Source organism: Magallana gigas, chromosome 1 (genome assembly GCF_963853765.1).
Source record: "Magallana gigas chromosome 1, xbMagGiga1.1, whole genome shotgun sequence".
Lineage (NCBI taxonomy): Eukaryota > Metazoa > Mollusca > Bivalvia > Ostreida > Ostreidae > Magallana > Magallana gigas.
In genome coordinates this window covers 21935950-21960648 of record NC_088853.1, presented here as the reverse complement: position 1 = coordinate 21960648, position 24699 = coordinate 21935950, and the positions used below count along the sequence as shown (strand labels likewise).

The following is a 24699-nucleotide window of genomic DNA, read 5'->3' as shown; positions in this document are numbered from 1 at the left end:
CAGACGTTGCTACCAGAATTAGGGTCCCATGCATTGGACATTATCTAGACGGAATTTACTTCAGAAGTTAAAACCTATTTTTAGATTGTGAAAAACAATGTAAAAGCCAGTCCCCCAATATACAGTTTTCAATGCATTTTAAAACAGCAATTGCTAGAACCAGAAAAAGATTAACAGAAAAAAAAGCAATAAAATTTAGATTTTGTGAATCATCAAAGCACGTAGCAGTCTTCATCATCAAAGTCATGTGCATACAATCAATTTCCGTTTACGCATTGCACTTGTTGTTCCAGTATCAAGTTGATACATACTTCCGGTAACATATTTGGATGAGAAGCCGCGAGTTAACTGTACATGTACTTTAGAATCTTGGACAACCTGATAGATTCTTCAAGTAGCAATAGTTGTCTCAAACAATTTAATGTGGTAAGTGAAATTTATTTTTCTCAACATATATGAAATATAGGTAAGCATTTGCGTATAATAACAATACGGAAGTTTAACTATCTATTTTGAATTTTGAATAAAGTTATTGTACGTTTATGTTTATTTTACTTAAAGCTAGTCTTAATATCAGTCAAATACTGCCAGTCACAATTTCTGGACCTGTATTCTTTGTAATTAATACAATAGATTTCATGAGTCGATTAACAATGGATTTATACATGATCATCCATTTCTTTCTTTTTAAACAATTCCATTTGTCAAGAATGACGACACAAAAACCCAGTTACCAATTTTTGATTTTTTGTTGTTTTTTTTTACTTATGTTGGAAAAGAAGCAAAACTTTGTGTTTTATACATGTAATAGCATGCATACAAGAATACTACCTTATTGAATAATTTTAAATCAATTTGTTATGCATTTAATCACCTATTACCCTATGGTAACATACGTACAGACATATAACCAATATATACTTATTTCGATCACTGTAGATATATTCATCTTTAACTCTCTATTATATCAATGTTACTCACACTTAGTAAATAGAGTTTTGTGTGAACCCCCGCTACTACATCCCATACTTCACAAATCCACAGTATACTATAACCTAGTCTAGCTAGTTTTGTGTGAACCCGAACAACACAGATCATAATTACCATTAGTTAGACATCCATTGAATCCAAAATTTGTAACTAAAATAGGTATATTATAACATATTCTGATTGGGGTTTGATTAAAAGCTAAGATTGGCAAAGCAAACTGTTTGAAAGAGTGACAGAATACTTTCAATGTGTTGTTTTCTACACAAGTTAGTTTGGATAACACTAAGCGTGTTAATGGTTTTGTTTACTGTCATGGTGTTATTCGACACTATTTCCCACAATTTCTTGACTGTGTATTAAGAAGAGAGAGTCTTTATTCGAGTTTCCACGATGTATATATAATGGCAAAATATTTTGGCATTGTAGTTGTTTAACGTTAAAATGATACTATTTGAGGAAGTCATTACTACCGGTTTTTATTTCATTTGCTTTGTTGAATATGTAGTCAATGTTACAATTAGTTGTGTTGTTTTTGTCATACTGTAATTCAAAAATTAAGTTATGTGTTTCTTTGGTTTGTTAAAGAGTTATTCTATTTAAAAGCTTTTGCTTTTATTGTTTGTAACCACCAGTAATTAATATATATTACATAAAAATCCATCTAAATGGAAAAACATCATTGGCATTGAATGTGGTAGGCCGATAGATTATCTTTTTTGAAAATATCGTTTACCTATATTTTGATCCGTAAAGATTTACTAAACCACTTCAGATACGATGAAAATCGCTCGAGAAATATGGAGGAGAGAGATAATGAAAGAAACAGAGATAGAGATGTACTGAATAGTACTTGAATATATATTTAACACTTTAGAAACGAATTTAAAAGTTTGGGAGAGAGAGAGAGATATAAAGAAAGAGTTATGTCAGCTGTCTATACACGTCGATGACTATTTTTAACAATGGCCCTAAGAGCTTTAGTTATTGTCTAGGGAATAGCTGCCTAACACAGGAGATACAATCTCACATTGAATTTGTTTCCTTGTTTTGTAGAGCCGGTTGAATAAAAATAACTCACGTACTATTTGACAAATTCACATTACATTTTGAACAGCGGTACTCATAGCTTTACTAAAAGTCAATAAAGATATTTTGTTCAAACAGGAGATTTATTCGTGACTGTGTGTGTGTGTGTAAGAACACAATCTCAATTATTAAATTTATCAATTAAGATATGCACAGATGATACATATTAACACTGAGAGAGAGAGAGAGAGAGAGGGAGGGGCATGGCATTTTGAAACTAAAATAAAATATGCAATACTATAATTGTACAAAAAGTGTATACAAATAAAACTCCTGGTGGTTTTTTTTCAGCTGTCAAATATATAATCAAACTTTGAACAAAATAAGGAAGTTGGTATGAAGATGGATGAGTCAGATTATCATATTCTCTCTTTCTAACAGCGACCCTAACAATTTTAGTCATTTACCAGGAAAAAGCTCCTTCACACTACAGATCATTTTCAACTTAAGATTGTTTTCTAGTCTGGTTCAGTTAAAATGCGGATTTGCCCAAAGTCTTAACAATTGTAGATAAAACGTCATAGCTTTCAATGTTAAAAAAAAAAAAATATAAATAAAACCTGCAACAACGCCATTACCAAAGACATATTGTTAACATTTCAGTAGGTATTGCATGTGTCGACTACTTTGGCGATGTTTTTTTCAATGCTAAAATAAATTTTTTGTGTGTTGGGAGTCTTATTACAGTAGCAGTATGACATTCTTTTAACTTATGTTCAGATATAACGAGAGTGCTGCACTTGTGTCATCTATCCGATTTGACAAACAAAGTGTAGACGCCATGGCATCCCTAACATTCAAAGAAAAAATGGCAAAACAGAGTCAAATACAACAATGTACAAACACAACTGGCTCTAAGAACCTCTGTCTGAATGAAAATCCCTGTGTTTTTACTGTCGTCCCCTGTGTGTCCCTGTACACATTCCCTGTGTGCACAGTTTATACTTGAGCATGATATGCCCCTGACATCCCCTGTACTGTCTTTATCTCCTCGTTAAAGTAAATAAATAGCTTTTAATTGATTTTTAAAAAAAATATATTAAGCATTCATGTTTTAGACGATGCTTGTTTTTCTTTGCATTTCATAGAGGGCAATATTATTTCAAACGTGAATAATTTTGACTCAACATCGACAAAAATCAAGATATACTTGTATACCGACAAACTGCTTATCTAATTGCATGTAAAATGTGTTACACATGACCGTGATTTGTTATTTGTAAAAAAAAAAATAGAAAAATAGGTGAAATCTGCAATGTTCTGTGCCATGTTACCTGCCTGAGCTAAAGCACATTATAACACAACATGATCACCACGTGCAGATAACAACACACCGATCGAAATGATGAAATAATCAGCTATATCTTGACTGTTTTGCCCAGTGTAATGATGCATATAACTAAACAGTCTTTATGAAGTTTATGCAAATCGCAGACACAAAAAGTGTAATGTAGAGAATTACAATTTTTAAGACAAAATGACATGTAAAAAACAATTTCAACTAACATAAATCTTCATAAATACTATTATCAACAAAAGAAAGTTATATTTGATTAAAAATTTACACCAATACATCACAAATGTAAAAACTGACAATATTCGAGCTTTGTTTACTAAACAAAATTTTAAGAAATCTCTATCTTGCTTATAAGTTGATATTTGACTTCCAAATTTTGAAATAGCATTATGAACTTCTATATCAATCATTTTAGACATTGAAAATGGAAAAATAAAATTTGGAAATTAATTTAAATCCTGCTCAAGTCCCTTTAAACAATATTCCGGGTTTTGGATTAGAAAAATATCATACACTTATTTAAATTTGATTTAATTTAAAAAAATGAAAAATATAAGAGAACAATATACCGTTTTAATTTATATCACTGTGCTAAACAATGTTCTGAATTTAAAGCTCTTTCTTTTCATTTTTGAAATTGAATTGAAAAATCAGAATTTTCAATTTCGTGTTTCTTTGCTTGACAGACTGGGAAAAAGTCATTGATATGTTTAAACAACAGAGTTCATTATTGTGTAGCATTACCGAGCATCCAGACCTGACGACGTGTGTGTACATACAAGTACACGTGTGTCTGTCACCTCATTGTTCTTAATCTCGCTACCGTTCACTGCAAATTGTCAAGAAGTTCTGTATACAGCATATAGCTATTGCATTATCACTGACCGACCATTCAAATCTTAGAAAGTGTGTGTATATATACATGTACACATGAGGCTATCATCTATTTTTCCTTATCTCGCAACCGTACACTACAAACTGTCAAAAAGGGCTGTGTACAGTAGCTATTATATAATCACTGACCGAGTGAAAAAAATGTCAACATCCTCTCCTTTGAAAACTGTAGCTTCAATCAGCTAGTTGCTAATCATGTGTTTTCAAGTTCTTTAATTATTGATCAGGTGTCAAATAAAACATTGATGAATTAAAAAATCAATTTGACAGCTCTAAGTTAATCTAAATAATGATAGAGAATTGGTTATGAAAATTAATTGCATGTTTATTTATTAGGAAATGTATTCCTGTGTAAACTGTTAGTAATGTTATATTAAAAATTAATGTAAACTATCTCTCAAACTCTCTCTCTTTTTTTCTCTCACTCTCAAGATTAATCAGTTGTTTTAAATTTCTCAATACGTATATAACATCTTACATGTATAGAAAACACAGTTTCACATGTTCTGACCTTGGTGACAGATTTCTGTTCACTTGCAATTAATTAAATTATCTTTGATATCTTCCACTTTGCAGTAAAAAGGGATATGACAATTTGATTTTTGAAATAATGAAATTGATTAGCAAAATAACTCATCAGTTTAAATTCAATTCAAGATTCCAATAAGCCGGTCAGAAACATAATAAACAAACACACTAAAATAATATCTTAGGAAAACTTATATAAGCTATTGAAGCTTTATTTTGCTGTTAACGGGAAACTAATAGAGATATAACCAAAAACTGGATTACAAAAAAGTAGAAAGGTGTACTCAATCATAACATAGCTGCTTCAAAATTCTACATTCTGACCGATTAAATGGTTTTAGTGCACACCTATACGTTCAGATATTTACAAAATTAAAACCCATGTGCCGCGCTTAATTTTAGTTTCTATTGTATTGTTTATTACCAAGAATCATATGATTCATAGGTTTAAGATATGCATAATTAGAGTGCACATGTACATGTATATGAAGACAATTTTGTTTATGTTTTTCAAACACAAGGGAGTAGCCATGTTTCCTAACTCTAACGTACTACATACCGTGAGAGTTTTCACACTTAATATAAAAAAAAATCCCTGCCCTAACCTGAGTTTACCATCCGGTGAATCTCAAGTTTTAAGTTGTTGGCATCATTGTTTAAGTATTAATGAATTATTAACTAAAACATGATTTTTAATATAACGACAGTGTGTCTTGTGATTTAGCGCTGTTGAGTGCAAAAATTGACTTATAGCTCAAAATATAACACAAGTGATTTAAATAGTTTAAGAAAATAATATTGAAAAAAACCCAATCAAAAGCCGTACAGGGGGTATCAGCGGCATACACAGGGAAGTACAGTGGCTTAAAGGGGATGACAGGGGCGTGCAGAAGGTGACAGGGGCTTACAGTCGAACACAGGTGATGTGTACATGGGTGCACAGGGGATGACAGGGTTTATAGGGGCTCTGTACAGGAGCCCAAAGGGGATGTACAGGGGATGACAGTGAAAAAAAAACAGGGGGTGACAGGGGATTTCCATACGGACAGGGTTTTTTAGAGCAAGTAGTGAAATAGGCAAATATAGTTCTACACATTGTGTACAATAGTAGTGTTTATCATTGATATGCCTCTCAACATATTTGTTAAATGAAATATATGAAGTAAATATCAAGCCTATTTTTTAATGTGTTCATATCTTAAGGTAACCGATTCTTCAATTTAGTTGTATTGAGTTTTTTTGTAAAATCTGTAGATAAAATATATACAAAATACGAAGAAAAGAGGGAGTCGGTGTTCATCCACTGAGTTATGGTCCATTTAATTTGACCATTTTGCGCCTAAAATGCAATTTCAGCCCAATTAGCACTTGTTTCCAGCACTTTTAATCAAGCAAAATAATTTCATAAAATTTTGTTTTCAATTATGCACAATGTTCAGATTAAATAGAGAAATGTTCATGTTTAAAAATGCAGGGTGTAAAAACCCTGCTATTTTTTGAAGTTACAATATATCATTTTTTAACAGCATGCAAAATGCATTTGAATGCTTATTGATAAAGTCATAGTGTACCGGTATATCTTCAATTGAAACTTTATATCCAAAAAAATATCACAGAATATGAAATTATAACTTTATATTTATGAAGAGAGAGAGAGAGAGAGAGAGAGAGAGAGAGAGAGAGAGAGAGAGAGAGAGAGAGAGAGAGATCTGAAAAACTAAAATCAAAACATTTTCCTCACCTTAAGTTGTAAATTATTACTTGACTGCTTGTGTAATTAATTTTGTGTATTGTTAAGATAACGATTTTTAAACTAAAATTAATACATTTTCCTAATTGTTTACTCATTTACCCAACTTTTTAAAGACACACAGTCAAAATGACATAAACAATTCACTACTGGCTCTGTAAATGTCTACACTCACATAACTGTTCTTGTATAATCAGACGTTTCTACTATAATTAGGGTTCCAATTAAATTTGCTTTGCACACTATCTAGACGGAATTGACTTTAAAAGCTTACCCCTAATTCTGAATGCTGAAGACAATGTAAAAGCCCATCTTTCAATATACTGTTTAGAATGCATTTTAACAGGTATTGCTAGAACACAATCTCAATTATTAAATTTATCAATTAAGATATTGCACATATGATACATATTAACACTGTTCTGAGAGAGAGAGAGAGAGAGAGAGAGAGAGAGAGAGAGAGAGAGAGACAGACAGAGAGAGAGAGAGAGAGAGAGAGAGGGGGGGGAGGGCATGGCATTTTGAAACTAAAATAAAATATGCAATACTATAATTGTACAAAAAGTGTATACAAAAAAAACTCCTGGGTTGTGGAAATAAAGCTCAAACTAAATACATAGTATAAGTGGTTTGTTTTCAGCTGTCAAATATATAATCAAACTTTGAACAAAATAAGGAAGTTGGTATGAAGATGGATGAGTCAGATTATCATATTCTCTCTTTCTAACAGCGACCCTAACAATTTTAGTCATTTACCAGGAAAAAGCTCCTTCACACTACAGATCATTTTCAACTTAAGATTGTTTTCTAGTCTGGTTCAGTTAAAATGCGGATTTGCCCAAAGTCTTAACAATTGTAGATAAAACGTCATAGCTTTCAGTGTTAAAAAAAAAGAAAAATATAAATAAAACCTGCAACAACGCCATTACCAAAGACATATTGTTAACATTTCAGTAGGTATTTCATGTGTCTACTACTTTGGCGATGTTTTTTTTTTAATGCTAAAATAGATTTTTGTGTGTTGGGAGTCTTATTACAGTAGCAGTAGCAGTATGACATTCTTTTAACTTATGTTCAGATATACGAGAGTGCTGCACTTGTGTCATCTATCCGATTTGACAAACAAAGTGTAGACGCCATGGCATCCCTAACATTCAAAGAAAAAATGGCAAAACAGAGTCAAATACAACAATGTACAAACACAACTGGCTCTAAGAACCTCTGTCTGAATGAAAATCCCTGTGTTTTTACTGTCGTCCCCTGTGTGTCCCTGTACACATTCCCTGTGTGCACAGTTTATACTTGTGCATGATATGCCCCTGACATCCCCTGTACTGTCTTTATCTGCTCGTTAAAGTAAATAAATAGCTTTTAATTGATTTGGATTTTAAAAAAAATATATATTAAGCATTCATGTTTTAGACGATGCTTGTTTTTCTTTGCATTTCATAGAGGGCAATATTATTTCAAACGTGAATAATTTTGACTCAACATCGACAAAAATCAAGATATACTTGTATACCGACAAACTGCTTATCTAATTGCATGTAAAATGTGTTACACATGACCGTGATTTGTTATTTGTAAAAAAAAAAAAATAGAAAAATAGGTGAAATCTGCAATGTTCTGTGCCATGTTACCTGCCTGACCTAAAGCACATTATAACACAACATGATCACCACGTGCAGATAACAACACACCGATCGAAATGATGAAATAATCAGCTATATCTTGACTGTTTTGCCCAGTGTAATGATGCATATAACTAAACAGTCTTTATGAAGTTTATGCAAATCGCAGACACAAAAAGTGTAATGTAGAGAATTACAATTTTTAAGACAAAATGACATGTAAAAAACAATTTCAACGAACATAAATCTTCATAAATACTATTATCAACAAAAGAAAGTTATATTTGATTAAAAATTTACACCAATATATCACAAATGTAAAAACTGACAATATTCGAGCTTTGTTTACTAAACAAAAAATTAAGAAATCTCTATCTTGCTTATAAGTTGATATTTGACTTCCAAATTTTGAAATAGCATTATGAACTTCTATATCAATCATTTTAGACATTGAAAATGGAAAAATAAAATTTGGAAATTAATTTAAATCCTGCTCAAGTCCCTTTAAACAATATTCCGGGTTTTGGATTAGAAAAATATCATACACTTATTTAAATTTGATTTAATTTAAAAAAAATGAAAAATATAAGAGAACAATATACCGTTTTAATTTATATCACTGTGCTAAACAATATTCTGAATTTAAAGCTCTTTCTTTTCATTTTTGAAATTGAATTGAAAAATCGGAATTTTCAATTTCGTGTTTCTTTGCTTGACAGACTGGGAAAAAGTCATTGATATGTTTAAACAACAGAGTTCATTATTGTGTAGCATTACCGAGCATCCAGACCTGACGACGTGTGTGTACATACAAGTACACGTGTGTCTGTCACCTCATTGTTCTTAATCTCGCTACCGTTCACTGCAAATTGTCAAGAAGTTCTGTATACAGCATATAGCTATTACATTATCACTGACCGACCATTCAAATCTTAGAAAGTGTGTGTATATATACATGTACACGTGAGGCTATCATCTATTTTTCCTTATCTCGCAACCGTACACTACAAACTGTCAAAAAGGGCTGTGTACAGTAGCTATTATATAATCACTGACCGAGTGAAAAAAATGTCAGCATCCTCTCCTTTGAAAATTGTAGCTTCAATCAGCTAGTTGCTAATCATGTGTTTTCAAGTTCTTTAATTATTGATCAGGTGTCAAATAAAACATTGATGAATTAAAAAATCAATTTGACAGCTCTAAGTTAATCTAAATAATGATAGAGAATTGGTTATGAAAATTAATTGCATGTTTATTTATTAGGAAATGTATTCCTGTGTAAACTGTTAGTAATGTTATATTAAAAATTAATGTAAACTATCTCTCAAACTCTCTCTCTTTTTTTCTCTCACTCTCATGATTAATCAGTTGTTTTAAATTTCTCAATACGTATATAACATCTTACATGTATAGAAAACACAGTTTCACATGTTCTGACCTTGGTGACAGATTTCTGTTCACTTGCAATTAATTAAATTATCTTTAATATCTTCCACTTTGCAGTAAAAAGGGATATGACAATTTGATTTTTGAAATAATGAAATTGATTAGCAGAATAACTCATCAGTTTAAATTCAATTCAAGATTCCAATAAGCCGGTCAGAAACATAATAAACAAACACACTAAAATAATATCTTAGGAAAACTTATATAAGCTATTGAAGCTTTATTTTGCTGTTAACGGGAAACTAATAGAGATATAACCAAAAACTGGATTACAAATGTAGAAAGGTGTACTCAATCATAACATGGCTGCTTCAAAATTCTACATTCTGACCGATTGAATGGTTTTAGTGCACACCTATACGTTCAGATATTTACAAAATTAAAACCCATGTGCCGCGCTTAATTTTAGTTTCTATTGTATTGTTTATTACCAAGAATCATACGATTCATAGGTTTAAGATATGCATAATTAGAGTGCACATGTACATGTATATGAAGACAATTTTGTTTATGTTTTTCAAACACAAGGGAGTAGCGATGTTTCCTAACTCTAACGTACTACATACCGTGAGAGTTTTCACACTTAATATCAAAAATAATCCCTGCCCTAACCTGAGTTTACCATCCGGTGAATCTCAAGTTTTAAGTTGTTGGCATCATTGTTTAAGTATTAATAAATTATTAACTAAAACATGATTTTTAATATAACGACAGTGTGTCTTGTGATTTAGCGCTGTTGAGTGCAAAAATTGACTTATAGCTCAAAATATAACACAAGTGATTTAAATAGTTTAAGAAAATAATATTGAAAAAAACCCAATCAAAAGCCGTACAGGGGGTATCAGCGGCATACACAGGGAAGTACAGAGGCTTAAAGGGGATGACAGGGGCGTGCAGAAGGTGACAGGGGCTTACAGTCGAACACAGGTGATGTGTACATGGGTGCACAGGGGATGACAGGGTTTATAGGGGCTCTGTACAGGAGCCCAAAGGGGATGTACAGGGGATGACAGTGAAAAAAAAAACAGGGGTGACAGGGGATTTCCATACAGACAGGGTTTTTTAGAGCAAGTAGTGAAATAGGCAAATATAGTTCTACACATTGTGTACAATAGTAGTGTTTATCATTGATATGCCTCTCAACATATTTGTTAAATGAAATATATGAAATAAATATCAAGCCTATTTTTTAATGTGTTCATATCTTAAGGTAACCGATTCTTCAATTTAGTTGTATTGAGTTTTTTTGTAAAATCTGTAGATAAAATATATACAAAATACGAAGAAAAGAGGGAGTCGGTGTTCATCCACTGAGTTATGGTCCATTTAATTTGACCATTTTGCGCCTAAAATGCAATTTCAGCCCAATTAGCACTTGTTTCCAGCATTTTTAATCAAGCAAAATAATTTCATAAAATTTTGTTTTCAATTATGCACAATGTTCAGATTAAATAGAGAAATGTTCATGTTTAAAAATGCAGGGTGTAAGAACCCTGCTATTTTTTGAAGTTACAATATATCATTTTTTAACAGCATGCAAAATGCATTTGAATGCTTATTGATAAAGTCATAGTGTACCGGTATATCTTCAATTGAAACTTTATATCCAAAAAAATATCACAGAATATGAAATTATAACTTTATATTTATGAAGAGAGAGAGAGAGAGAGAGAGAGAGAGAAAGAGAGAGAGAGAGAGAGAGAGAGAGAGAGAGAGATCTGAAAAACTAAAATCAAAACATTTTCCTCACCTTAAATTGTAAATTATTACTTGACTGCTTGTGTAATTAATTTTGTGTATTGTTAAGATAACGATTTTTAAACTAAAATTAATACATTTTCCTAATTGTTTACTCATTTACCCAACTTTTTAAAGACACACAGTCAAAATGACATAAACAATTCACTACTGGCTCTGTAAATGTCTACACTCACATAACTGTTCTTGTATAATCAGACGTTTCTACTATAATTAGGGTTCCAATTAAATTTGCTTTGCACACTATCTAGACGGAATTGACTTTAAAAGCTTACCCCTAATTCTGAATGCTGAAGACAATGTAAAAGCCCATCTCTCAATATACTGTTTAGAATGCATTTTAAAAGGTATTGCTAGAACTACGAAAAGATTAACAGAGAAAAAACCTTAGTAACCAAATTTAGATTTTGTGAATCATCAAAGCACATACATGTTGCAGTCTTCATCATCACATTCACGTGTGTACACTCATTTCCGGTTAAGCATTGTACTTGTTGTTACAGTATCCAATTTATGCAAACTTCCGGTAACATATTTGGATGTACACAGAGTAGCTGTGTGTTAACTGTACTATAGAATCTTGGACAACCTGATTGATTTTTTCAAGAAGCAAGAGTTGTTTCAAAAGTGTTAATGTGGTAAGTGAAATTTTTTTTTCAACATATAAGAAATAACTGTTTGCATTTGCGTATTATAACAATACGGAAGTTAAATCATCTATTTTGAATTTTAAACAACGTTATTGCACGTCTTTGTTCACTTTACATGTACCTAAAGCTAGTCTTAATAGCAGTCACATATTGCCAGTCACATTTCCTGGCTTTTTTTTTTTTTTTTTTTTTTTTTTTACAAATTCTATGAATTTCTTGAGTCTATTCACAATTGATATATACATGATCACCCCCTCCCTTTCTTTTTAAACAATTTCATTTGTTAAGAATTGCGACCACAAAAACCCATTTAACAAAATATAGCTGAACTCGTTGGGATTTTTTTTACTAACAGTTGGAAAAGTTGTGATATTTTTAATAGCATGCATAAAATAATATAACCTTATTGAAGAATTTTTAATTAATGTTTATGTATAATTTATCAACCTATAACCTTGTAATAAGATACGTACAGTTATTTTACCCCATATTCTAATTAAGATTAATGTGAATATCTTCACCTTTAACACCCTACCATGTTCAGAGATATTTATTTAGTTGTTGGAGTTTTGTGTGAACCCACGCTACTACATCCCATACTTCACAATCCACAGTATATTATAATATTAGTTCGGTTATTAAAAAGTAATATCTGGTTTGAGCTAATAAAGTGACGTCACTAGGGTTAAACCTTTTCCTTACCGTGAAATAGCTTTAATATAACTGGTTTAAAATGAGGTGGTGAAGTAAAGAGTGATCGATTACATGATAAAATTGGTCTGCATCACATATTTTAACAGAAGTCCTTATAGCTTAAGTAATTGTCAGTAAAGATATTTTGATTAAACTGGAGATTATTGTGAAACTTTGTTCTTGTGTTATGAAGAAAACAATCTCAGTTTTTAACATTTTTAATAAAGATATTACACTGATAAAGATATAAACATTGTTCTGATATAGATCCTAAACATCCTACGTCTAAATAAAATAAGACAATGCTGTGATCGTGCAAAGCAATAGTGCCTTACATGTATGTTGTAGTGAGAGAGCATCATGAGCCCTAAAGTCTGTGCTGCAAAGTAGGAAGATTTCTTTTATCGTTTAGAGAGATAAATGAAAATATAGTGATTACGAGAGAGAAAGAGAGAGAGAGAGAGAGAGAGAGAGAGAGAGAGAGAGTCATTTTGAATTTAAAATATGCAATGCTATTGTAGAAAATATGGAAAATAAACCTCATGTGTTGTGGAAATAAAGCGAATATTAAATACGTAGTATAAGTGGTTTGTATTAAACTGTCAATATATATAATCAAGCGTTGAACAAGAGAAGGAAGTTGGAATGACGAAGGATGAGTCAGACTAACATATCGGTCCGTACTCTCTGTTTCTAACAGCGACCCAAACATTTTAGTCATTGGCCAGGAAAGTGCCCCTTCACACTATAGATCATATTCAACCTAAAGTTGTTTCCTCGTCTGGCTCAGTTAAAATGTGGCTTTGCTAAAAGTATAAACCATTGTAAATAAAATGTGTCATAGCTTCTAGTTTAAAAATAAAAGAAAATAAACCCTGCAAAACCGCACCACCGCCCCGACCGAGGCTTGAACTCACGACCTCTGGAACCCATTCTCCTAGCAGTGAGCGGCCACCGCGCTAACCACTCGGTCATCTATGCTTATTATATATATATATATATATATATATATATATATATATATATATATATATATATATATATATATATATATATATATATATATATATATATATATATATATATATTATCAGAAAGATTGAACAAGAGGTAACAAGGTAACAAAGAATCTTAACGAATCAATTAATATAGAATTTATGTACTTACTGCCGTTAGTTTTGATCCTATTTAAACACAATGGCATTCACACTGTAATAAATAAATAACTTATTGTTATTAAGAACACATTTTCAAGTGTAATCTTTATGTTTTCTTAGATGATGACCTTTTCACTTCGGAATTCTTAATGGCAATAAAAGTAAATTAAATCTGGACGGTAGGCGAACGCTTATTACTTGCCAACGACTGTCGAGTGAACGCACCGTGAGCGTTCCTTGAACGCTTTATGAACAGTAGGGGCTAAATGAGCCGAGCAGAGAGTGCAAAACTGTGAACGATGAGCGTACTCGAAATTGGAGAGTACATGTAGAATGTTTCAGAGACTGTATTATCAACGATACATGTATATGATCCAATATTTCTTTTGAGTAATTAATTTTTACTTGCAGCAAGAGTTGTGTCTTGATGAACATATCATGGCTAATTCAAAGTATGCATCAACCCGGGAGACTACCAACTTTGCTCGTGTTGCACGCATTATCCTGGGTCCTTGTACAGATGTTTTGTGTGCTGTACTTACGAATGAGATTTGCCCGTCTTCATTGTCACAGAAAGTTAAAACACATTTATCCATGCTACCAAAAGGGAAAAAACCTCCAATTACCAAAGAACAGGAAAAAGTTATACACAATGGTAATTATTTGGATTTTGATATAACTTTACTGTATTTTTCATTGCGAAACATATCAAGCATTCAACCTCATTCAAAACAATGGGGAAATGAACCAATTCCAAGTGACAGGAGTGTGTCAGCAAACATTGAACGAATTCGATTGATAAGAAACAAGTACGGGCATTGTACAGATATATCAATTTCCGACACCGATTTTAATAAGAAAGTTCTAGATATTTCCAGCATTATTCAGGATTTGGAAAAGCACCTGGGCACATCTACTGTTTATCAAGACGCAGTTGTTAAGATAGGAAATTGCTGCATGGACATTGAACAGGAATCTAAATACATCAAAGAATTGCTGGATTTGAATAAACAAATTAAGGATATTTCAGGTAGCTTTTTTTATTTAAAAGACATGCAATGTATAATAATATTTTCTGAATTCGACTGGAACATGTTTTATGTATTTTTAACGATATACTAACAACTAGCTTTGATTTTATCTTCATCAACAGAGAAAGCTACGCTAATCGAAAATAGATGTGTTCCTGATAATGTGACAGGTATTTTTAATATACAGTCAGAAAAGCAATTTTTACATATTTTAAAACTTGACCCAAAATACACCATCAAACTTCCATTGAAAAGACAATATAACTGAATCGACACTGTGTGAAATAACTTGATATTTTCAAACTGCTATATAAGTTTATAGCAGTAGTAACAGCAATGAATTAACGTATTTTTAAACGTTTATATCGAAACCATAATTCAGTTTGATGCAATTTGAATATAATGATTTTTAATACTAAGCAATATATCTTTCTTTTTCAGTTTTGTATAAAAGGGATATTTTAAGATGGGAGGAAGATGACAAAGTCTTTCTAGAAACCCACAACTTTCCAGAGATGCTAAATCAAGTCAGGAATCAACCATACGTAACGTTTGTTGGTGCCCCAGGCTCAGGAAAAACGGCAACAGCTCGTCATATTGCTCTTAAACTGCAGAAGGAAGGGTATGAAATTTGTCCAGTAAACGAAATTAACAAAATTGAGAATTATTGTAACCGAAACATTCCCCAGGTGTTTGTTATCGATGATGTGCTAGGAATTTTTGGATTAAACGAACATGAACTTCATATGATGAATAAGTACAGCAAAAGACTTAGAGATCCAATCAATCCAGAAACCAAAACACTAATGACGTGTCGCGAAGCAGTCTTTAAAAATGAAAAGATATCGGAATGCATTTTGGAAAAACCGGAGAATGTAGTTAATTTACAAAGTAGGCAAAACTCATTAAATGATGATGACAAAAAGAATTTGCTTCAAACATATACATTAGACAGAGATCTACTGAGCTCAAGAAACTTGGCTTCATCGTCAAGAATGTTTCCATTTCTATGCAAACTGTATTCAAACAAAAAGGAGTTGGAATTTTATGGACCAACTTTTTTTTTATCACCAGTTCCTTGTATTATTAAGGAAATGAATTCACTGAAAATACATAACAAACACCAGTATGCCTCGTTAGTTTTATTGATGGTTAACGGAAACATATTGTCAGAAAATATATTAAACAATGAAAATGATGGAACGAACAAAATTCAGAAAAGACATAATTTGTTTGTTGAGATGAAACGCAACATCCTAAGAAAATGTAAAGTAAGTTCAACCACAGAAAGCTTTGAATTTATTGATGCCTTGTTGCAAATGGAAGGGACTTACACAAAGAAGAATGACAATGAGTTCACTTTCATTCATGATTCCATGTTAGAAATTATCGCTTATCATTTTGGTCATCAGTTTCCAGAACTAATTTTGAAATACGCGAGTAGTGATTACATTGCTAATAATATCAAAATAGTTCAAAATACCATCCAGAAAGGAAAGATTGAAATGGAAGGCAAAAATGACAAATTCGGCGAACAAAATCATGAAAATGAACCTATCGTCGACTTATGTATACATCTGCATGAATCAAAGAACCAAATGCTAGCTGAACGATTGTTCAAAGACGTACAGGATGGGGAATTTTATGCTGTTTTTGGGAACGAAGCCTTAAAAAGTCAATCCTTGCTTCAATCCTTTATTGCTGTGTTGGAGAAACATTCGTATTATAATCTATATAGTTTACTCTTAACAGAGTTAGAGGACTCAAAACTTTGCACATGGAATAATGAACCAAAAGAAGCTGCTACTGAGAATATGAAAAGCTTTATTTTGAAACTTGATGCTTATTATTGTGTGATGAATTCTAGATTTAACAGATTCCTTAAACTAACTAATAGTGTTAGAGGGATAGCGTGGATTATTTTGTTTGGGCATCATCAAATTTTGCAACATATTTTAAGTCAAATGATAAGAGAAATTGGAAATGTTGATGACCTTTTTGTAAATTCCTTCAATAAACATTTCCAACCTTGTTCAAACAAGAAACAGGACGTTACTGAAAAAATGAGTTCGTTTAGTCATAGTACGGTCGGTGAAATATTAAAAATAAGCACATTTGGAGAAGGCTACAAAACAGATATTGATAAAGATAAATACACTGTGGCTGGCGCAGATAGTGAACCAAATGTTGACACACATGTGGATACCTCTGTTGATAAATATTGCGAACCAGTAATTATAGAACAATGTCGCCTGCTTTGTCTCGGTTGTTATTCTGGAGATCTAAATACCGTGCAAATATTACTCCAACACGTCAATGCAGACACACTAAAGTACAAATGTGATCATGAAATAAATTTCCGGATAAACAATCCATTAATTATTGCTTGTAAATGTGGTTTCACAGATATTGTTATGGAACTACTAAAAGCTGGAGCTGATGTCAGTATATGTGATATCCTTGATACACCTCTAACAGCAGCATGTGGAAATGGACATACTAGCGTAGTAAAAGAGTTATTGAAAGCGGGTGCTGATGTCAATAAAAAAAAGGGCCCATATACACCATTACAAACCGCATGTGAGGGGGGATTTGTTATTTTAGTTGAAGAGCTGATAAAAGCAAAAGCTGATGTAAATCTAAACATTCCTCTCATAAATGCATGCATAAACGGTAATTTGTGTATTGTAAAAACGTTGATAAAAGAAGGTGCTGATGTCAATCGTACAGAGTACGGTGTATCACCGCTATTAGTTGCATGTATTAATGGACATTTTAACATAGTGGAAGAGTTAATAACTGTGGGGGCTAATGTAAACATAATAGCTTGTCAGTGGCCATACTTATATAGATTTTGTCCGTTATTACAACGTAAAGTGAGGATAATGAGAGAAGAAATTACACCACTGATTGCTGCATGTGATTTCGGTTATTTCAAAATTCTGAAATTTTTGATAAAATCAGGAGCTAATGTTGATCAAAAGAATAACGAGAAAACAACACATAGCTTTCCGAGTTATTGGGACCATTTAAATATAGTCAAACGTTTAATCAAGATGGAGCCTAGTGTCGGCCATTGTAATACAAACGAAAGGTCACTTATAACTGCATGTGATTGTGGACATTTAGATGTAGTGAAACAGATTATTAAAGGTGGAGCTGATGTTAATATAAAAGATGGGGATAAAACACCGCTTATAGTTGCATGTTTTAAAGAACATTTACATGTAGTTGAGGAATTGATTAAAGCAGGGGCAGATGTCAATCTAGAAAATGAATTTATTTCACCTCTGCAGGTAGCCTGTTATGAAGGACATTTGAGTATAGTCAAAGAGTTGAACAAAGCGGGATTTGACTACAATCACATAACAGGTGCTAAAAAGGGGCTCATGGGTGCTTGCTTTTTTGGACATACCAGTGTAGTTAAGGAGTTGACTGCATGTCATGTTCAAGTCAATCTAAAATATAAAAATGAAACGCCGTTAACAACTGCCAGTTTTATGGGACATTTAAACATTTTCAAAGAGTTGATAAAAGCAGGAGCTGATATTAACCTAACTGGAAGTAGAAAATTACTGAGACTTGCATGCTATCGTGGACATGTCAGTATTGTAAGAGAGTTGATAAAAAATAGAGCCGATGTCAATCAAAGTGATGGAAAACAAACACCACTAACAACGGCATGTGAAAAAAGACACAATGATGTGGTCGAGGAGCTAATAAAAGCGGGAGCTGATGTCAACCAAAGCGATGGAAACAAAACACCACTAACAACTGCATGTGAAAAAGGACACGATGATGTGGTCGAGGAGCTAATAAAAGCGGGAGCTGATGTCAACCAAAGCGATGGAAACAAAACACCACTAACAACTGCATGTGGAAAAGGACACGATGATGTGGTCGAGGAGCTAATAAAAGCGGGCGCTGATGTCAACCAAAGCGATGGAAACAAAACACCACTAACAACGGCATGTGAAAAAGGACACCATTATGTGGTCAAGGAGCTAATAAAAGCGGGAGCTGATGTCAATCAAAACGATGGAAACAAAACACCACTAACAACTGCATGTGAAAAAGGACACCATTATGTGATCCAGGAGCTAATAAAAGCGGGAGCTGATGTCAATCAAAACGATGGAAAAAAAACACCACTAACAACTGCATGTGAAAAAGGACACCATTATGTGATCCATGAGCTAATAAAAGCGGGAGCTGATGTCAATCAAAGCGATGGAAACAAAACACCACTAACAATTGCAGATGAAAGAGGATACAATATTAACTATTTCTATTAAGAAAGCATCTTCACAACGTCAAGGTTTTGTGATTACGGAACTCCACACAAACCCTTGACATAAGTCGCTATCTAAAAGTCGGGCTCACGCTCAACATTACGTAATAATTCTAAAAATATATTGTCCAATGAAATAACTCCTTTTAAAACGTAGTTTGGGTTTTGTACAAAGATGGCGGATCAAGAAAAGAGAATCTGCGAAAAATTCAATATTAATTGTCTTACTGAAAATTAAAGGCTGGCTATATCATGTTTGAAAGAAAACCGGGATGTATTCGTTGGAACTAAGACAGGAAGTGGCAAATCCTTGACTTATGAATGTGTACCACTTGAGTTCGGTGAAACTGCGGTAACAGTTATAGTTGCTCAGCTCCGTTAGTAAAAACAGGACAAGTAGAACGGTTGTCCAGCTTGGGATATAAAGCAGTATACGTTGAAGTGTCAACCGATGTTGAGAGAGTTACAAGCGGTTACTACAACTTCGTTTTTGTTAGCCTGGAGGTCCTAGTTGGAGAAGCTAAATGGAGGGATGCTCTGAAGAACCCAGAGTTTCAAAAGAGACATCGTTTGATAGTTGAGGCGCATACCATCATTCATTGGTAAGATAATACAGTTAACAAATAATTTACACACATGTTTAAAAACCAAATTATGATCTAAAGTCAGATACAAACAAATCTACATGATATTTCAATAATTTTCTGAAATGTGAGATTAAATAAAGGTAACAACAAAAAGTGAGATTTTTTTGACTGTAATAAAATAATTCGAATTCTTTCAAAATAGTGTGATCAAAATCATATCCCAACAGTTATCTTTAAAACATTCATCAGTGATATATGTTTGGAACTTTTGAGCCAGAAAGGTTTTCATCAGGCATTTTTCCATCCAACTTAATATGAAATCAAGTTATAAATCAAAGTTGAAACACCCAAGGAAAATTTGGAAGACCTCAGAGGTCCATTTATCATAATCCATATCTTTTATTTTCAGGGGTGAGGGGAAAAATCAGGAAGCTGCATTCTGCGAGTGGTTTGGTCACATAGGTGAAGTGCGTTCTCTATGTTTAAAAGTTCCTTGTTTGGCACTGACTGCTACTGCGTGCCCAAGTCACAGAAGAAAAATCATGACAAAATTGTGCTTTGGAAAAAATGCTTGTGTGATATCTGACATCCCTGATAGAAAGAACATTAAAATGAGTGTTATTAAAGTGAAACAAAACGAAGACCCTGATGTCATTTTTCATGGATTATTTAAGAATTTGATTCACTCTCAGTTTCAATCGGAAGTGATGGATTTTCATTTTCAGCCTTATTACAGACGATATAAACATGTAAAATGACAAATGGATATCGATCCAAAGAAATTTTCAAGTTGAAACTTTATCCGAAGATTTTTTTTTTCAAACAAGCATCATGGAATTTGTTGTCCTTATAAGGATTTGAACAAGTTGGGAAATCTCTGTTGGAATCTCAATAAATACAAATATTTATGAATATATTAATTTTTCTTTGACAATGAAGACTACTGTGGAATCATTACAATTCGTGGTGGCTCAATTTTTGTTGTATTCGTGGGAAGCCCCTCCCCACGAATTTACATCCTCAACGAAAACAAATTTAGAAAGAGTTATCTTTGTAACTGAAACTGAAAACCTGCGCATCCACGAAATTACATACCAACGAATAAGCCAAAAACCCACAATCCACGAAAAGTGGCTCCCACGAATTTAAATGATTCCACAGTAAATCAATTTCTGATTATGCTAAAAAATAAAACACATGATTGATTAAGAATCTTATTTTATTGCACAGTACCGGTATGAGTTAATGGGCAGTTATGTTTGGAAGAGTGTTTTTACTCTAATTATCAAAAGGAAGAGTTATAGATGCGCATTAAACATTGTGTTATATTGGTCCATGCAGTTTCAAAGACTCACAGAGAACCTTTCATTTTAAACAAGTTTTAGAACATTTCATAACTTGCTCTGAACTTTTGATCTGAAATCCATTTGTGCAGTTCTTCAGCTTTAACTCTGGAAAATATATCACTAAATCCCCTGAAAGCATGGAATTCCCTTCCCTGGATAACATCAAAAAGTTCACCATCCAGCAGTTCTGTCATCAAAAGATTAAGCTCAGAGTCTCTGTTAACAGTTGGTTTTGAACGTCCCTTTTCCTTACTTGTGAAGTGTTTTCTTTCAATTCTTGCTGAATTTGAATAGAAAGAGCTATTCTCTGTGCACTGTTGTGGATTATGTTAGATCCCTGTTCTCTTAATTTCTTCTTAATTTTCTGCACAAGAGTCTCTACCAGATTGTCATTGGGAATATTTTTACCTTTCCCACCATGTGTATTGGCTGTGCAGTTCCATTTATATTCAACTGCTTGTCTTGGACTCAAGATGGCAGTTTCGTATGCTTGCATACGCCACAACCATAAACGGTATTTAGTATGGTGGGTTGCATCGGCACAAAGCATCTCGAATTTGGCATTTCGGAAAATACGATCACCATCACCGTATTGATAGGCATCTTCTGTGTCTCTGAGCAGCAAAGACAGTTTCATGAATGACGCTCGCCATACTGCAACATGATCCTCCTTTGAATGCATTGCTGAATTTGTTGTATCCTGATTTAAAGCAAAGCCCCATTCATGTTCTTTTTCAAGGTGTCTTTTGAAATGACCCTTAGTTTTGTAAGTTTTGTTGCATGTACAGCTGTATCGATTAATCCGAGAGTCGTACATTTCTGCCAACAGTAATTCTTGATCATCCATCTCCGATACCTGATCAGTCATTAGAATGTTGATAAGGCTGTCTATAATATATTTAAATAAAATGCAAGTAGCTATCGGGTAAATTTACCTTATAGATAATTTCCATAAAAAAATAACGATACCATGAATCTTTACACTGGATATATGTATCAAAATTTACCTTCGTTTAGTTTTATGTACGTTTTAAACAGCTGTTCACCCAGTTCTTTGAGCCAAGCATACTGTTCCTCAATGGATGCCAGATGTAAGAAATGAGGAATCTCAACATTAACTGGGACACCGTCTAAAGAGTCCATTCCAAACATGTGAAGACAAGCTCCTAACACAAAGGAATCCAAGCAGTCCTGAACGAAGTTCATATGTGATCTAAAACAAATAATTACATAAAATATTAAAACTAAATGCTGATATGTATTTCAGGGAAATTACTGGTAATGTCTTTGCAGTTCATTTACCTATATGAACTTGTTACTCCCTCTGGACCTTGAACATCAACTCTCCTGACAACATTTCTCAACTGGTACAAACTTTCTTGGTCTGCAGCAGACTTTAGGCTGTAATATTGCTTGTATATGATCTAAAATAAAAAATAAAAATATCCCTTGTCAACAAACTTTAAGAAAGTGTACCATTTAAATTTTTGTAAATTATTATTAATTAGCTAAAAACTTTAAGTCTTTAATAGTGTCCACAGTTAAATTTGTCTTTTAAACTGACAGATCCAAAGTTAAACAGGAAGTACATAAGTGTGAAGGGGGAGGTGTTATCATGGATGGGTGGGGTGTAAGTGGTATTGTCGGTAATTTTAGAGATATATACAGTATAACATCAATTTGTACATTTATCAATTTAAGTTAGAATCAGAAAACCTTTAGAACAACTGAAGCTTATTACCATAATTATGTAACTGTAATTTAAAGAATGGTCAACAAATCCTGATAGCATGATTACAAAAAAAAACAAACAAAATAATTTGATAGAAAACTACAATACACTACTATTCTAGATTTCTACATAAGCACATGCTGTAACCTCAAAATGCTGAATGACTGGTTAGTAAAAAATAACTCATTCCAAAATAGAACTCACTCTGAACAATAAAATTTTAGGAAGAAAAGATATTCCAAATGGAGGTCATCATCTGGTCAACTGGCAACAAAACCAAACAAGGAACTGTAACTGCTGACAAGAAATACCCCTCGGGTCTGTGTACTACACCAGCCAAACCATTAAAGTCACACTCAGCATTCATCATGGCTAACTGGGCACTGTAGGCTCTCTCCTTGGTCAACACATCACCCCCAAATACAATCTTTTCAATGACCTTCGTTGGGTTTTCTTCAGAGTGAGCTACACAGTGTTTATGTATATGTTGTAGGATACTAATCATGTCCTCTGACTTGTTCTCACTTTTGTCAAGCAAATCAATTATTCTGTACTCAGATTTTTTGCACATTTCATCCATATATGGGTGCTGAATACAGTCTGGGATAGAGGCCTGAAATTGCTTCAAACACTTTACATGCTTGCACAGGATCTTTATAATATGATATATCATATCATTTTCTAGGGCTTGGCAATCACCTGTATTTGGTATGAAAACACTATTTGGGACTTTCATTATCTCGGCTTTGGGGCACTCATCAGTAAGGTCTGATAGTACTCTCTTACACAACGCAATGTTCAAAAACCAATGAATGCTCTTCCTCTGTCTTTCTTTTGTCATCGAGGTAGGTGATATTGTTAAATCTAGATTGTCTCCAATCACTTCAAATCTTGGAATTGATTGGGCTAGGAAACTAGAGTGTTTGGATATGAAATTCAGTGATAAGGTTCGTGTTTTCTTGTTTTCTGCTTGCGCATAACAGGGGTCAGTTTTGGGCTGTACACAAAAAAGAGGACTAACAGCTGGGAATTCTATTGCTAATGTCTTATCTTGTGTTTTCAAAGGTAATGCACTTAATCCTGTAGTAGCTGGGTATTTAGGAATTGAATAACAGTTGGCTTGTACTAAACAATCTTCATATGATCCAGCTACTGAATAAGATGTTGGACAGTGTACAAATGACATACCTGTTTGGTATACGGTAGTTGTCAAACTCTGTGGCAAGACCACTGGTGGAATCGTAGTCTGATATTTGTCAGATATGATTGTATCTGATTCTGGAAGTGCCTCCAAACTTTTCTTAACTTTATGTGTCATATATTCCATTTGGCACTGCTTCACATGGTCTTGGACAATGTGTTTAATTTTCTGTCTCTGACTGATTTCAAATTCATTCCTCTTAAGACCCATGGACTGGGTCCAATACACAATCCCATAAAAGAGAGTAATTTAATGACCTATGAAAAAGAAACGTTATAAGCATTATAAATGATGTACAGATGTTTTGTTTTCCTAACAAATGATTTGATTAATCTCAATGATACAAAATATAGACTTGGATCATTTTAAATCTAGCTATACGGTACTTAATATTTTTTGAATTGGGTTATAAAATTAAATTCTATTAATATTCATACCTCATCGGTTGCTCCCCCGTGATCTAATATTTGACCTATTACATGATGGACTGCAGACATATGTGTATTTCTGTTTCTTAGCAGCAATGCTACGGCCACTGCAAGTTTGTTTTCAGTTGGCTGATTCATCACACATGCCAAGGTCTCAAGTAAAAGAGGAGCATACAGTTGGCAGTCGTTAATGATACTCTTGA

The 24699-nt window shown here is 33.1% G+C and overlaps 2 protein-coding genes across 2 annotated transcripts in view; one reads left to right on the top strand and one right to left on the bottom strand.

Moving 5' to 3' along the window:
- The first annotated feature begins 330 nt into the window (after positions 1-330).
- The window catches only part of LOC117688438 (putative 2'-deoxynucleoside 5'-phosphate N-hydrolase 1), a 361826-nt gene continuing 337457 nt past the window's right edge, over positions 331-24699 (top strand). The window contains exons 1-2 of the mRNA XM_066088487.1: positions 331-426; positions 11884-12018. Coding sequence (XP_065944559.1) covers positions 12014-12018 — 5 coding nt within the window. The 5' untranslated portion in view covers positions 331-426; positions 11884-12013. The remainder of the gene's footprint in view (positions 427-11883; positions 12019-24699) is intronic.
- LOC136269559 (uncharacterized) lies at positions 21118-23447 on the bottom strand. Its single transcript, XM_066077844.1, has 4 exons — positions 23196-23447; positions 22438-22559; positions 22143-22348; positions 21118-22023 (listed from the first exon to the last, which is right to left on the bottom strand). The coding sequence occupies exons 1-4, from the start codon at positions 23445-23447 to the stop codon at positions 21329-21331; spliced, it is 1275 nt and encodes a 424-aa protein (XP_065933916.1). The 3' UTR covers positions 21118-21328.

Coding starts and splice junctions, on each gene's coding strand:
- LOC136269559 (XM_066077844.1), bottom strand. CDS start 23,447: ATGGATGAAATGTGCAAAAAATCTGAGTACAGAATAATTGATTTGCTT. Junction 22,349..22,437: donor GGAGTAACAAGTTCATATAG/GTAAATGAACTG, acceptor TATTTGTTTTAG/ATCACATATGAACTTCGTTC. Junction 22,024..22,142: donor GTACATAAAACTAAACGAAG/GTAAATTTTGAT, acceptor AATATATTATAG/ACAGCCTTATCAACATTCTA.